The 17,369-nt window shown below is 40.8% G+C and overlaps 1 protein-coding gene across 4 annotated transcripts in view; it reads left to right on the top strand.

Annotated features, from left to right (window-relative positions):
* DACH1 (dachshund family transcription factor 1) overlaps positions 1 to 16,577 on the top strand; it is a 537,492-nt gene extending 520,915 nt beyond the window's left edge. For all 4 annotated transcript variants that reach the window (XM_078657419.1, XM_078657417.1, XM_078657418.1 and 1 more), the window contains one exon: positions 13,689 to 16,577. In XM_078657419.1, the coding sequence (XP_078513545.1) occupies positions 13,689 to 13,726 (38 nt within the window). In that variant the 3' untranslated portion in view covers positions 13,727 to 16,577. The remainder of the gene's footprint in view (positions 1 to 13,688) is intronic.
* Positions 16,578 to 17,369: the final 792 nt, after the last annotated feature.

Here is a 17,369-nt window from a genome sequence, read left to right as displayed (position 1 = left end):
TGTGGGCCGCGGCAGTTAAGAGAGAGACGCTGCCTCTGAGTGCCCGCATCTTGTTCACCAGTGTCAAGGATTGTCGCTATCGATACATGGGCTGCCGCAGCTAAGAGAGAGCTGCTGCCGCTGTGAGCCCACCAGGGAGCTGTAAGACGAGAGTCATCACCACCACCAGCCCAGGCTGTCGCAGCTGTGTGTTGCTGCTGTTGAGAGCCCGCCTGCCCACGAGTGCCCAAATCATTGTGGGTGCACGCTGCTGGCCCCTGCAGACAGGACTTGTGGTCGCTGGGAGTCCGCCTGTCACCATCTCCGCTTCTTTGAGAAGCTGCGTGCAGTGTCCCCTTTCAACAGCAGGTATCTGGTGCGCACCGGGTCGCATAGGCCCCAGCCTTGAGCTCAGTTAGTGTCATGTTCTGGTGAATACGTTATTGCCTTTTTGAGTCCTGATTGGTTTACGTGCATTGTAGTTTGTTAAAACCGTTATTGCCTTTTTGAGTCCCTATTGGTTTACGTGAATTGTAAATTGTTAAAACGCTTTGAGAGTTTTGAGTTAAATCTTAGATAAAGATATTATTTTTCTATACCTACCTGAGTTGTGTCCTTTTGTGGTGTCATAATTGCCTTCTTGTGCATGGTCATAAATGCTTCACACACTGCCTCTGAGATAGGCCTAACTGCTTGTGCTACATTACCACTGTTGAGCAGGGGTTGTCAAAGAAGGTAGTCCCCTGGCCCTGACTTAGGAAGAAGGGTCCCTATTTGGACATTGGCGCCAGACATTGCCAACTAGAGACCCCCATTTCTAACATTATTGGCAGTGGTGGGATCAGGACTTGCATTTATGATCCACGTACAATAACTGGTAGACACCACTAGTGAGTGTAGACAAAAGCGCAGCCATAATTTTATTTTATTGTTTGGTTGGATTGAATTGTTGATCGCAGCCATGAGTACTGCTAATATGGGAAGGCCAACCTCCAATGCTTCAGAACATCTCACCTTTGAGGAAGAAAGATTAGATACCTATACTGCCAGACAGCTGAAGTCATTTTGTAAGCAATATGACGTCCCCGTGATAGGTCTCTTCAGGAAGGCCCCATTTATAACACAAAGCAATCAAAAGAGATGGTGAAGAGGCTATGCTCCATGGGAACTGACTAATCATAACATTAAAAAATTGAAGGCCATGCTGCATACAAGAAAGCCATGAAGATATTTCTCTGTTAAGGACCTGTTCATTGTTTTCCCTTCTGAAGTGTGCATTTGCTGTGGACCTCTAGTTAGCTTCTTTTCTCCCTAGCATTTCTGCTGTCTGTGTTACTAAGTTCTTAAACTTGGGTGATTGCAGCATTGCTGAACTTTCACAATTTTTATATAAATTTTAATAATTTAAAATACATATGTCGTAGTATTAGCAAACATTTCATGAACTTCAGAAGGAATCAATAAGGCTGATGCCCTGCTCTTCAACGTTTATTACTTTAAATGTACTCTAGGTGTACAGCAGCAGGTGCAGTGGTTTGAATACCTCATTACTTATAATAGTTTACATTGTGTCCTCATATGTTTTGGTTCTTTTCTTTTTGTATTCACTTTAGCATTTCTAACGGTTTTATACCCTGTGAATCTGACTTAAAAGCTAGCATATCATGATGGAGTTGAGCACAGATGCCTTATTTGCAATCTAATTCAGTCCTGCATTGCTGATGGTCTACCGATGCAGGCGGGGGGGATCCCCTGCTGGTCTTGTGAATGTATCAAGCTATCCATTCAAACATTTGTTTCGGAGCCTGGAGGACAGATGCCAGTGAATTTAACTTGGTTGGGGTACTAATATTCACTTTCAAATTTGGTTTTATTATATTTTGGTGGGCATACTGACAGTACTCCTCTTGCACCCGTTTATATGTGCAAAACAGCATCCCTAGGCATTTTCCAGGGCCTTTGCCACTGTTTTTTCTCTGAAAGGCATCCCTTAAGAAAATGTTTTGCTCCCAATCAGGTTCCTTGCGCCAATAGTTACACTGTCAGAGAGCCTGAGCTCTTCAGATAGTGTGGTTCTTAGTTGCCTCTCTCCAAGTATCTTGTGTGTCCCGTCAGATTCACTCATCTTGTGTAAATGATAGGTACCCTCAGATGTAAGGGCAGAGAGCAAATACCAACAGTGCTGCTCTAGCCACATCTGAATTTATCTGTGGCATGGCCACCTGCATGCTTTTGAAAGGGGGGCATGGCTCCACGGTGCAAAGGGTGTAGACAAATTGACTCATCTATTCCCTCCATGAAGACCATGTTTGAAGGTGGGAAGTGACCAATAAAAGATCACAAAAGAGAACCCCATTCTTCGAAGATCCTCTCAAACCCTATCGGGAAAATATTTGCCCAGGTGCTAATATTGTAAAGGAGCATGAGCTTGGTGACACAGATTCCCTCATTTTCCTGATGGACATTCCATGCGCCATTAGTGGAATTCACCGGTGGAAGAAGATTCCTATTTCTGACTTTACTTTTGAAAGAAAGGGATACAGACCCCTTTATAGCACTACTATATGTCATTGCTTAAAAAAATAGAGCAGTCCAGCTAACATGTCAATTGTGGTAGCCACACATTGCATAATATGTCCTCAAATGTCTGCCAAGTATATTATTGCCACAACTGCATAACCTAAATACAGCTAGACTGGCCCTGTGAGTTCCATAAGTATACAACAAGAAATAGCAGAATTTATTTTCCTTTTCTAAGCTAATTGAAAATAGCATTTAGTGGTAAAACCGTACACCCCAGAACACACTTGTCTGAATGTCATCAGCCTTTTTTCTGATATGTGCTAAACATATTCAGAGTGTAGGCAGTAAAGTGTATCCTGCTAAATTGTTTACCACAACAAGCTGTCTCTGAAATGAATTTCCCAGGTAAACGTGATGGCAATCAATGACTGCCGCATGCATTAAGTATCAAAGTCAAGTAGAGGGGCTTAATCAGCAGGGAAAACAATTTAATGATAGCACTCTTATGATGAGCATTCATCAGTCCTAATATATGCCAAGATTCATACATTGCCATCAAAATATATTTATTCATGTAACAGGTCAGTGAGCTGTCGGAATGAGAAAAGAGCGACATCCAGCATACAGTAGAAGTGAGTCTGGGGTGGGGGGTGGGGAGGGACTTACCACCTAGAAATAGAATATAAGTGTTTAGCATATCACAAGACTATTCTGTAGTATCTTAAAGAATTGCTGATCAAATGCAGATGTACAAGTTAGGAACTCATTTAGTTAACAGTATCAAAAGATAATTAATTAATAGAATAGTCCACCATTGCAAATTCCACCACCATCACTAGGGTGGCTGTATTTCCACTGTTGGATTCTGCTCCGACATCAGCATTTACTCCTGAAATTGGAGGATTATCCATTACCACCTAACTTAAAATCATGCCTTACGAATAAAAGCAGGTACAGGAATTTTGACATCTGTCTGTGATCTGATGGTCGGGGGTTCGAATTCTAATAAAGTTTTCTAGGCCTCTACGCAAAGCATTATATATAGTTTGCAATATATAATTAGCAGATTATTATTATTAACGCTAATGTAATATTCCGATTTTGTATTTGTTCGCTTGGTCAAATAAATCCTGAATTTTTATCCTGATTGATTCTGGAATTTTGCACTGGAATCAATCAATGCCAATCCTGCTTTTCAATGTTAGTTAACCACATACATCACGTTGACCTTGTGAGCATCTTCTTTCCATGAATATAAGTGACATCACTATAGGTCAAAAAGGTGTTTTGCAGTGCATATTTTTATAATGGCAGCATCAGTATGTGCCAGGTTTCTGCCGTAAAATTGCTTCACCAATGGGTGCTTAGGCGGTTTGCTGTTCAGACAATCATTTTACTTATTATGTCGTAACAGTGCAGGGCACCCTGCAATTGTAATTATAAGGGAAGGGTACAACAGTAATTGCTCTCAAAAGTACATTGATCTGATTTACAAACATTGTTCTATCTCATAGTGCCTCTAAATTACTTCTCAATTCTGGGAACAAGCCAGCATTATTCCTGGCATACTCCTGGAATTCGAAAGTAAGACAGAAATATTACAAGAGCCTATCAAACCTACTCATAACAAACTCTTTGTGCCTTGGCCATCGGGTTTCTAAGCAACCACTACCCACATTACTGATTTAATGACACAATACACACTATTCTTGAAAGGTTTGGCAAAGCCAATATGTCTGACGTTGGCTGTCAGTTTTGGTTTCGTCAATGCTTGTTTTGTTTTGCCATGGCGTTTGCTAAACGTTACTGTTGGAAACGCTACTTTATCCTAATCAATCTTAAAAAAGACAGAAACATTGTCTAAAAACAGAAATATTTTCGGTCTCGAAAAGCTTGCATTATAATAGTAGTCTCTGGCACTGAAAGGAACTACTTTGTGCGTGGATGTACTGCTTGTGAAAGGGCTGATTGGTTCTCCCATGCTATATGCGGTAATGGGTGGAAAGAATGTTAATGTCAAAACAACAAACCAATTGATGAAAAGGGATGGCTGAAAACCCTGTTAAGTAAGTATATTATACATACCATTTTGGTAAAATCACAAGGTCATGGCTAAGGCCACACCTAAAATCAAGTAATTGGTTCACGTCGGCATCCGTTCTTTCTATTCCCTCACTCTCACAGCATTCATTTGAGGCATGTTTTATTTTGAGCCTTCCCTCTAGTCACAATATCTCATTTGCGACCTATTAATGCCGTTCCAATTGCGGCCAGCCTTTGATGTCTCTTTTAAGACAGCTGCACAGACTAAAATACACATATGCAATTGTTGCATTGTCTTGTAAAACTCCATGCTTATATCTTTTACAATAGAATACATACGGGCGCACCACCACGGGCAAAATAAACTGCTACAATGCTCAAAAAGGCTTTTACAAAAGCAGAGACCTCTTCAAAGCAATTAATAAAAACTTTACCTGATTCACAAAAGAGTGTTTAAAGAGGACACACGTAGGTTTATACATACGTTTGGAGTAGATTTCCATTTTCCCGAAATTTTAAAGAATTGAGGTGAAAATTGCAGCTCAGGAGTACTCAGATGCAAAAAGAAAAGTCAGACATATAAATCGTATTTTGTTTTACAGTTATGCAATTTTAGATGCAAAAATGCCGTTGCACATGCTTACTTCGTTTTCTACACTTCGAAAATATTTTCCTCTGAGGTGAACCATCTTTTCCTCTGCCCCTCCAATTCTGGAGAACCCTCTCAGATATGAGGACAGAGAAAAAAATGTTGAGTTGTTCACTCTCTATCCCGTCCTTGGATGTACATTTAAACATGCGCTTGGCAGGAATACTATCGAAGGTGGGAAAGTGCCCTCGAAAGTTTAGTGACACCCCAAAACATTGTTCTTATTTCGTGACCAGGTGCCTCCTGGAAGGAATGGGTGTGGTGTCTAGGAGAGACTGTTGCAGAACTGGAAGGTCACAGATGCATTACTGCACAATTTCAAATTTAAAAAATGAATCTTACTGGCACACATGCTTTTTAGGTCTCGCCTGTCGATGCGCATGCGCATCGAGCAAGCGAGACTATAGGGGCTCATCCAGACTTTATCTAACTTGCAAGGAATCGTGGCGATTCCTTGCAGTGCCCGTGACTTTTAAGCTCAATGCGCATGTGCATTGAGCTTAAAAGCGCGTGCACAGCCGCCCGCATTCCTCCGACACCTTTTGAAGTGAAGCTTAGCTTCACTTCAAAGGGCCGGCTTCTTCACACCCACATGCCGCTCTGCCCCGCTCCGCCCCCTCCCCTGAGTCATCCTGCCTGCCCAGACTTCTCCTCCCCCCCTCCGACGTTCCCCCCGCCCCCTCCCGCCACGCAATGCCGAGCTTGTTTTCTTTCTACCCCTTTCCCTAGTCTTTCTCTCGCTTTCCTTGTCTCACGCATCTCTCTCAATGTGTACCTCGTTACATCTATCCATGTCTCTCCCGCTCTCTTCCCATTTGTTCATATGTTGTCATCTGCCAATCTTTCTCCCTACCTCTTCATTCGTTTTCCGTACATTTAGCCCTCAAACCAAATTCCTGTCTACTCGTGCCACCTGCTTTTTATCTGTCAACCTCTCGCCCCACCTCTAGCTCGCTTTCTTCTTCTGTTTACCCCCTCCGTCCCCGTCTCTCTCCATCCGTCAACCCTCCCTCACCCGACCCTCCCTGCCCTCTCTATCCCTTCCGTGGCTTCCTTTCGCAGTTAATGATTGCGGTATTTTCCGCACCTTGGTTAGCCTCTGCTCCTGCTGTGTCTCTTACTGTGTGGATGCAGCTGTAATTATTCTCCAGGTTCACATCCCTCGAGACCTCTGGGTAAAAGTGCTGCCTATAAATAAATATTCGATGTCTCTGCAGCCCCTCTCCTTCCCGCTATACGCTTTGCAGGTTTCTCGCCGTCTCTCCGGATCTCTTTATCACATTCCGGTCCCTCTCCATATTGCTGCGTATTTTGTCCCTTCTGCCTTGCTCTGTCTTTTGTTCACCTTCTTCTCTCTTTTTGTTGGCTCTCTTGTTCAAAGTGGTTGTCTTGGGACGCTTTCTCAACTTCTACCTACCCACATTATGTCACGCTGTTCACACCCAGCTCCACAGTGCAATCAGTGAATGTCTGCAACCTACATTAGTTGAAGTTCGCTTGTAACGAATGTAAGTTTGTTCGTTGTAGGCACCGAGGCATAACGTGCTTTCTAAAGCAAACCGTTCGGCAGTTGTTGCATGAAATGAGCAGCAGCACATGCCATTGGTTACAATGTTAAATGCTTACTAGAGTAAGCATCGGTACTTGCCGGTAGTATGCCGGTACGGTCCCATCAAATGCATTGTTGCAGTGCTGAGAGATGCAGGTATTCTCCCTTGCAAGTTAAAAGAAGTGCAGAAGTACCGGACAGTACCTGTCCATTTAAAGCACTTACATTAGTAGTTTGAAACATCCAAACTGATTCATTCGGTTTCCGGGTAGCTACAACAACATGCATTTGCAATGCAATAGGTCTCGCAGTTGTTAGACTTTGAGCCATTGGCATTGTAAATGGCAATGTCTTTTATCTATGTGTTGGTTTTTAAAACGTTAAATAACACATAAATAAAAGGCAGTGCCATTTACAATGCCAATGGCTCAAACTCTAACGACTGCGAGACCTATTGCATTGCAAATGCTTGTTTACTTTGCAGCATATAGGCATCCTTGGTAAAAGGCTGCTGGGGAGCTGATAGGAATGTGGGAGCATATGAGGAACGTTTTATTTTTTAAGTGAACAAAACAATTTATTAAACATTTTAAATAATGTCCTGAATGGTTAATCCGTAGGTAAAAGAACGTTGCTGAACAGAAAAAATGCATTTCATAAAAAGTTAAAAAGAAAATCTCCAAGAGATGCACATAACAGATTGTCTGGCCTCCTTGTAATTAAGATTGCAGGATGTTGTGAATCACTGCATGGGGAGAGGGGAGTGAATAACCATTAAACTGACATATCTGCCTCATGCCACAGAATAATGTCTGATTGTGCGCAGTAGATCTCTGCTCTCATTGTCTGTCACTTTGAGTAACCAGCGCCTCTCAGAGTCAAGGTTATGTCATGGAAAATATGCTGACGCGAGCGCTGAAAATGAGCATGTGCTGATTGCAAGACAAGGCTAGATCCTGCCCTTCTGCCTGGCATACAAATAATAATAATGTTAACAGTACTAATCAGAAATATGTGCAGTAAAGACGACAATATTACGCTCCGACGACAGCATTAAAACGAAGATCCTTGTTTGGTGTCAACTAATTGTAAAAGCTTCTGAACATGCTCAGTAATTTCTACTAGGTTTTCAGGAGAAGCTTTTCGTTGATTTAGCAGGCTTGTGCATGAAGACTCTTTTTCTCCTCTAATAAAAGCTGGCTGGAAAAAAAAATTGTATAAAAATCGAGTGGAATTGAAACCGTGAGGTGTGCAGGGGCACGAAACAGGCTGTATTTCAGACGAAGGGTATGCTCAGATGTGAGTCCCTTGCTCACTTTGCCACTGGATTCAAGCAAGCCGGGCTGAAGACGGCTGTAATGCCAGAAACCAGTCCTCGGAGGCTTGTTTCTGGTCCAGGGAAGGCATGGCTTGGCAGTTCGGGCTGGACTGTTCTCATGAGGCACAGGGTCAGACTGATTTGCATATAGCCATGTCTGAACTGGGGTGGCAGAGTGGGCTAAAGAACGGTGATGGATCAAACCCAGATCTTTTGACTGGGTGTGAGTGTTTGATTGGTTCGGATGCTCCGTCCATCACCACCCCCTTTTGTACCGTATTTCAGACGTAGGCACAGTGCCCAGGTGTATGCCAGTGCCTGCTCTCATCAGGCACAGACTGAGGCAGTGTGGTTGAATAACCAAATTGTATACTGTGCCCAGTGAATTTGCTAACCCCTAATTACGTACAGGAGGCCCACTACCACTGACAGGAGTGCAAGAGGCTCCCTACCACTGACGGAGGTTGAAGGTCACAGACTACATTGACCTTCATTGTGACATGCAGGGTCCTCGTTCATGGCTAGAGTGCATGATCTGGCTGCAGTGGCAGGGACAGACCAGCTCCTGTACCTTTAGCACCTTGTTATCTTGCCTTTGGAAGCACAGTGGCCCTCTGAAAGCATTGGTGCCATCTATTGTGGTACCTTCATGTGAAAATTACGGGACAGTCAATGTGCCTCCTCGTAGTATCAACCTTAGTGCACCTTGGGGTGAACTAACAGATTGCCACCAACTAGCACATGCACAGCTAGCACCTCTCAAGGATCCCCGTGCCTGTGCATGCAGTACAGGCATCTTCTCAAAGTAATGTTTCCTCATTGACAAAGACACAAGTCCTTATGCAAGCAGGGAATGCCCACTTTGCATTATGCACTGTTTGGGTGCAAGCTGTGCACCTGCATAATGTATATGATAGAAAGGCTGCATGCTAGAAATTGGATTGTTGGTTGACTGAGGTGTAAACCTTTGCCAAACAGCAACTACAATACTAGTCAAGGTAAGTGTCTGGCAATCCATAAATTAACCCTTGCTCACCCTCTGGTAGCTTGACTCAGAGCAGTCAGGCTTAACTTAGAGGCGGTGTGTAAAACTTTGTGCAACACTTCAGTGAAACAGTGAAAACACCACACAAAAAGATACCACTACAAGTTACAATAAATAGTTCTGACTTTAATTAATAAAACAAGACGAAAATGACAAACATCCAATAAGCATAGCATGAGATATGGACCTTTAAAGGTTTTAAGTAAAAATAGTGCTAAGAAATGTAAAGCACTAAAATGGTGAAACTGGTTGTGCCAGCCAGGAACAAAGTCAAAAGCTCAGGCTGATCACGATAGAGCGTGGGATACAGGAGCAGAGTTGGGCCTTCTGAACAAAAGTAAATTTATCTGAGGTTGTGGACCTTTGTAATGAATCGAGTTGAGGTTGTGCCATGTTGCAGAGGTGATGCGCCGGTTCCGAGATGCAGGGAGGCTACAGTGCGAGATTCTGATGCGTTGATTTCGAGGATCCTGTTGATGGAGCTTGGTTGTGAAGACCGGTGTTGAGGATGCATTACGCAGTTGAGGCCAGACATTGGCTTCAATGTGCGGGGAAGCTGTGATGGGGAGTTTCAGCATTACCAGCTAGGCTGCCATTAAAGGGGTTGCAAGGGCCTTGTGCCAGGAAAAGCGTAGTGTAGTAGCGGTTCTGAAGGCGATGCCTTGAGTCTGATCCATACATCAGTGGTGATGCGTTGGTGCCAATCCACACTGCAACGGTGGTGCATTGGTTTGGCAGAGGATGCATTAGTTCTGCTGGAGCAAACACTGTAGGCCCAGTTCCAAGGGCCAAGGGCTGGAGTGACATAACTTGGCAGGGCAGACTCACAGATGGCATAGTCCAGGTGCAGAAGCAGGGTGGTTAGAAGATTTTTATGCCCCTGAGACTTCCGATCAGGAGACCAGCCATCTACACTTTGGAGTCACTCTAGGTTCAAGTGATGCAGGTCCAGTCCGACTCACCCAGGCAGGAGAACAGCAGGGTTGGGTCAGACAAATCAGCAGTGCAGCAGAGTGGCAGTCCTTCAGCAGTCCTTCAGCAGCACAGCAGTCCTTCCTGACAAAGTAGTCACAGGTCCAGAAGTGGACTTAAGTGCTGATGTCAGAGGTCCAGTACTTATACCCAGTTGGGCCTTTGAAATGGGGGAGACTTCAAAGACAGGTCTTTGAAGTGCCCAGAGGGCCTGCCCTTCATGCCCTGGCTCCAGACTCACAACAGGGGTGTATGGAGCCCTTTGTGTGGGGACAGGACATAGCCTATTCAGGTGTAAGTGAGGCTGGGCCTAGCTTCTCCCTCTCATCCTCCCAGGACAGCTCATCAGGTCTCACCTAAGCTCCCATTGTGTGTGGCTGTCTAGGGGGAATACACAAAGTCCAGCAGTCATCCACCCCAGACAGTGATCTGAGACAGGCAGCAGGCACCAAATGGCTAATGTACGAAAATGTCAACTTTCTTAAAGTGGCATTTTCAGAATTGCAATTTAAAATCCAACCCCACTATCAGTTATGATTTAAAGTAGTGATTCCAGAAATACCAATCTTGAAAAGTGTATTTCTTCCAGATTGTGAATTACACTTACAAGATGTAATAAGGCAATCCTAATAATAATAAATTAACATACTTACTTACCAATGTTACCTTATGGGATACGCCCTGCAGTAGTGAAAACGACTTTGGCAGTTTTTCATTGCCAACAAATGTAAAGTTTAAAAGTACATGTCATGCTTTATAAATTGACTTCACACTGCCCACTGGGTTGTCCAGAGCCCAGCTCAGGGGTGGCTTTTGTGTTTAAAAAGGGAAGGTATGGACCTGGCAAAAAGTTTATCTTGCCAGATTGACATGGCGGTAGAAACTGCATGCACAGGCTCTGCAATATCATGCCTGAGCCATGGTAAGAGGTCTACGTAAGTGGATGGCACAAGACATGCTGCAGACCCATTAGTAGCATTTAATTTACAGGCCTTGGGCACATGCATTACACTTTACTAGGGACTCATATGTACATTAAATATACCAATTGATGATGAACCAATATCACCATGCTAAGGGGAGAGAGCACAAGCACTTCAGCATGGGTTAGCAGTGGTAAAGTCCACAGAGTCCTAAAGCCAGCAAGAACAAAGTCTGAAAAATAGAGGAGTTAGGCAAAACGCTGGAAGGAAGACCACCCCAAGGCTGTCGGTCTAACACTGCAAAAATTGTTTTCATTTCCTCATCAAGCTTATGTCGCAAAATATTGAATCAGAATTCAAAGTGACAGCTTTCTCCAAGTTCCTATTTATGTCTATTAAATTTATATCTAGATCAGGGTTGGCCAACACATTTTATCACCACTATAAAAGGACTTCTTCAGAGCGTTTAAAAGTAATTGTCCATAAGAATCTGTTTAAGAGGAAAGTGTAGGCTTCAGCAGTTGCACATCGCAACAAGTACTGGTACCCTCTTGAAGTCCTAAAACCTAGAGGTGTGGGAACCAAGGGGATCATTGGTCTTTATGTGCACCACAAATGGATTGAGAAAATGCAGTTGTTAATGTTTAAATGCGAAAAAATTTACTTTCATGTTGGATACATCGTAGCACTTCAGTGGGAGTTATGCATAAGTGGATGTATGCTACTTATTCAATGCGTCATTTAAAGTAGAAAACTTAATGGAGAACATTGAATAACTAAATTTCCTGAGGTGGAGCAACTGAACAGATGGGACTATTACCTTAAAAAAAACATTGCAAATACCGACACAATTTCGGAATCCCTTCATCTCACACCACCTAGTAACTGGTCACACACACTTAATCCACAAGAGAAAGTGAGAGGAGAGAAGAGAAACAAAAGATGGGGAAGGTAGAATAAGTAAAAACTTGGAAGGCCTAGATAGGCAACATGATTCATGAATAGGGGAACCCATTCCTGAGAACCCAACTCATCAAAACAACCACTTATAGTCATACGAACATAAAGTCTGAGAATGATAGCAGATCACATTTTTCATGTTAGAAAGAGTTGAAAGATCATTTAGCTAAAGATCTATGTTTGGGTTAGTCATTGACCTCAAAATTCAAAGTATCCCATATTGGCAACTATTCATACTTTCATGAAAACTCCTAAGCAGATCTAGCTTTAGTGAAAATTTAATAATCATGCTCTATTAGAACCAGTGCATCTGACAATTTCAGATACAGAACTGCATCTATCCTAGTCTCTCCACCACATTTGTTCAGAATGAAGGAAATATTACCTTCTCTAGGATAGACAGTTCTTCCTACCACAATAAATGTTCTTCACGTGAGGTTTGCTGGACATCTGCATTGCAATATAAATCAGTTTTCTAAGCTTATCAGAATAATTTAAAATTTTAGTTGCCACTCGTGGATTGTGCAGTTTGTTTAACGACAGATCCAAATCTACAAAACATGAACCCCTTGAAACCTGCCCAACACCTCTTTAGAAATTGAAATATCTCAAAAACTTCAGAGCAGATTTACAGATTTGCATGAAAACGAAAATACTGCTAATAGGAGTAGTTCATCTCAAGTTTGGTGTAGTTCTATTCAGAGCTTTTTGCTGTAGTGTAGAAAACATATTCCTGTGGGGTTTGAAATGTGAAAACTAGTTCTGGATCACTCCAATATCCTTGTGCAGGACCAGTTTACAAAAAAATTATGAAGTAAACTGACCTGAGAAGATCAAATCAGTGCACTTTTTGTGACAAACACCAACAAGACAAACATATTACCTCTTCAATACCCATCCTGCATCTGATTGTAGCACAAATATTCAAAAACTTTACACGAAACCAAAAACGGGTTCCACTCTGCTCTCACAAGCGGTACTGACCAATGCAAAACCATGTTGTAGTTCAGTTAAAAAGTATAATGCATTATGTAGAAAAGTTAACAACTAGCTGTAGCTAACCACACCTTAATCTTGTAAAGCATTTGATCAGATGTCTGTGACTAAGGGAATTTCTACACCATATCCTGATAGGTTTCATAATGCTGTCCATTAACTGCTAAAAAAAAAATCATGATTCAGGTGGTTCATTGGCACATGTTCAAGATGTCTTCCCCGTCATTAGCATTAATATAGCATTAAAAGACTTTTGTTCATGGCCACCAACCAAATCTAGATGGTGCAATCAGATGCCAGAACAAGGCAAATACAGGACATGTTTGTGAATGCTTTCTCTCAGTTCTGATTAATACATAAATACACTTTAAAATGTTCAGTTTATAGTTATGTGAGGGAAATATCTGTGTTAATGAAAATCTAGCATTTAGATTTGATGCCTCATCAAATCATTATGGTATTGTCTAGAGTACGTTGTTGCTAGAACATGCTATTTTACTAAGTTTTGGTACATGTCCCGTTCCACGACAATAAATGTTTTTAAAAGTAATACGTTGAAATTTGCATTTCCCAAAATGTATTCTATTTGTTTGCGAAGGACTTTGCTTTATGACTGGTTTTGCTTCATTTCTTGTTTTTTATGAATAATATTTTTAATCATATACCTTTTTAACAAACTATTTCCGTTTATTAACAAGAAATTCACATGTTTCTTTGTATTTTTTGTACAGATGGAAGGCTGTATTTGAAAACTGCTGTCATGTACTGAACTCTTCGCTGCTGAAGAAGCCTAAACAGCGGTAAAGGACATTTCAGAAAGATAGTCCTTGATTTGGAATTGCAGGAGGAAACACGTTGTTTTCATTCTATATGTCCTGACTCTGCATTTCATCATTCTTGGAAACTGTACAGCTTTCTACGTGACTTGGATTTCACAGGCAATGCCACTCAGACTTGAAAAATGATTGTAAATGTTAGTATAAGTGTTTGTGCGGCCACCTGCTGCAACTTTGCTGCTGGACGCTGTGTGCAGAGTTACAGACTGGTCCGACAAGGCCCACTGTACTTTTTATTTTTCTGGAAAATAAACTATGATCTCTTCAGATGTTTCCGTATTAGAGCACATCAACACAACCTTTTGACAGTGACTACTAAAATCTACAGACTGTTATAGCATATTGAAACCAGCAAGAGCCTTTCAAAGTCTGCGAGCTAAGGAAGCTCAGAATGACTTGTCTGGAGAAAGACTCTAGAAGAAGACAAAAACAGAAAATTACTGTTACGTTCGGCTTTCGGGCTACTGTATCATCATCAGCTTCTTTAATGGAGATGGAAAAACATTTCACCCTTCTTTCTGCAAGGCGAAAACAGATTTTAGACTAACAGTTTATTGGACCTTTTATTTAAATGTGACTTTGTAAGATAACAAACTGTTTTACTGTTCACACTGCCTGTTTTGCAAAAAACAAGTGGCCATATGGTTTGAAACTGTTTAGGGTGTGTATGAACCACAAGACTTTGCTCCCCATGTAAAACTTTGGTCACATGTATATAAACGCGAACCACATAAGGAAGGTGTTATGTATGATGTAGTGTACTAGCGTTTAGAAGCAAGGAAATATTTCAATGCTAATTTTTGTCACCCCATTGGTCCGAAGAGCCGCCTTTCAAGTTTTAAAGCATGCAGGCATGTAAATATTTGTCCTGGAGTCACAGTATTAATGAATGAGAATTTTAGCATTTGGTTATGCGTCACAGAATCTGTGCCGGCCACCAGTCCTTGTACATTGAGCCCTGGTTAGTGCTCTGAGACAATGTTGTCCTGAATAATTTGTGGCTGAGCAGCACGTTGGAGCACCAGAATTATTTTTCTATGTTAATATCACAATAATTCCATGTTCCTGCTAAAATGAAATGTAAAATCTTGAGATAATACAGGATTTATCATAGCAACTCTTCATAGAGCTAAAAGATGAAACTCACAAGTTCCCGAAGCACTCTGTCATTGTTTCGTTTCCTACAGCTCTCTCCCTTAGACACATTCCCATTAGTGCATGCAATTTTCGAAATGATAGACTGCTTTTTTAAATTTCTGCAAACTCAATGAAAGGGCCATGTAGCTTTGCTTTACAAAGGTTGAAATAGACTATTCAAAAGCAGATTTTTTTAAAACAGGGACATTGCTTTCAAGGACATTGTTTTATTTACCTGGTAAATACCCATTTGTGTCACTTTATCAGAACCTAGTCTTTCTAGGAATACTGCAGTTGAAAATCGTGTCTATTCAATCTAATTTCTGTTTATATTGTTGTACAAATATCTTTAAAATGCATTTCAGCTAACTGTCTAGTTAAAATATTCTCTTTCAATATCTTCTCTCTCTTGTTTGCTATTTTGGTTTCTACATTGAGCCCTTTTTTTTTCACACACCACAGTGTGTTGTTTTCAATAAAAAAGAATCCTGTTACCGAGCCTACATAATTACATGGTTAGAGTTACACTGTTTACCAGATTACTTCTGTAAGGTGATGGTATGAACTATTCCGATTTTTTGCACTCCAGACCTGAGTCGTATTGTTAGGAAATGCAAGTGCACTCTCTATGTGTGTTAGTCAATGTCGACTATAACACAAAAAAGCAAAACGCTTTGCGAAACATATAGCATGTGAATTATGAATAGCAATTGTGACCCAGCTCCAGTTTATTATTCATTAGGTGTAGCCCAGATTATATTTTTACACACAAAATCCTTATCTTTTACCTTGCCCAGCAATATATTTGCTAATTAAAATATTGTTTATGAAATAGGAATTATATACAGTCAGAAATGTCTACCAATCCTTCAGTTGCTTACTTTAAAGAAACCGAAAATTGCTTTCTTAAATTGCTTAACAGCAGTATGATCAATTGTCTTGCAGCAAGTCGTCAAACTTACCCCCTATGAAAATGTATAGACGCAGACTATGGCTCTATCCCCTGCATAAAGTTACCTATTGTGTACATAGGTTTCACAATTCACAGTAAATAGTTTTCTGACTTTTTAATGTCTAGTTGTTTAGCTCTGTAAATGGATTTGTGTTAATTAGAGTGGAGGGTCTTAACTCCAAAAGCCTGATGCTGTAAAGAGTACTACTAATACGATGTAAATATTACAATTTATTACACAAGAAACCTTACTGTGAGTGATATTTTTTGCCCCAAATTAGTTATACATTTTTATTTTAATAGATCACAAATACAGGATGCCCTCATGTTTTGGTTCTTCTGCGTTTGTAATATTAAAGATATTAATGTGTAGTTCTATGTTATAACCACATTTGCGCTCTATGCAAGCCCTTGGAACCGAACATATTCATCTTCATGTAGGACCTATGAAAATTGTCTATTTTTATCTATATATTTAAAGTTTTCTAAAAATGATAAGAAAAGGTTATTACAAATTTTGTTGTACAAAATGTGTACAAAACTCTGTTTTTACATCATAATGCAAGAATTGGAATTTTTCTATGGTAGAAATAGATATTCGAGCCTGGTTTCCATGTGAGAACCACGTTTATTGTTATTGTATTTAATTTTACTTTTCTTTTCAACAATCTGCTAATAAAACTGTCTGAAATCTCTCCCCGTGACTTTATTTATGGCGCTCAGTTATTAAACCTTCTTGAAATGCATAACATCATTGGCATATTTACTTTCTAATGGGAGGCATCTAAAAACAACACAAGTCAGCTTTTTGCAATACCGAGTGAACAATGCTGAAGGATTCTGTTTAACATGCAACTGCTTTCTATCTCTAAAACATCATAAAAGCTCTCTCTGTGGTTATTGTTTAACAAGCACATTTTCCACATTTTGTTTCCTGCCAACTAAGCAAACTGCCCCATATGCATGATTTATTTATGTGCATTTCTATGTTTATGAAGCTGTTATTTTTACTTTTAGCCTTTTATATTGTTATGTACCCAGGCTTCTTATTCCACAAAGCTTTATGCAGAATAATGTAAAGTGGGCATGCTGATGGAACAAAGCACATTATTCTCATTACTACAACTGTATATGTTTGTCTCCCCGGACCACTTTTTTTTTTAAATCGCCATAAGCTGACTAATGTTCATGTTAAAAAAACATGGACGCCCTTCACATTTTCATTAGAAAATGCAGGGTTTAGAGCATGTGAATGGTTGATTTAAATAATACATTTTTCTCCACTCAGTACTATACATTGTAATATACTGCAATTGAAAAATGGGCAAGAATCCTTTACTGGTATGGGGACAATTTGCAGTTGGAGAAAGCCTTCACAATACAATATGTGGCACCAAAGGCCAGCTGTTTGGATTCTAATGTTAAGGCCACAGAATCAGATTTCTGTTGCCATGTTTTCATACCATTTTGAATTTGTTAAATTCTCT

Source organism: Lissotriton helveticus, chromosome 8 (genome assembly GCF_964261635.1).
Source record: "Lissotriton helveticus chromosome 8, aLisHel1.1, whole genome shotgun sequence".
In the NCBI taxonomy this organism is placed as follows: domain Eukaryota; kingdom Metazoa; phylum Chordata; class Amphibia; order Caudata; family Salamandridae; genus Lissotriton; species Lissotriton helveticus.
This window is presented reverse-complemented; position numbering and strand designations above follow the sequence as displayed.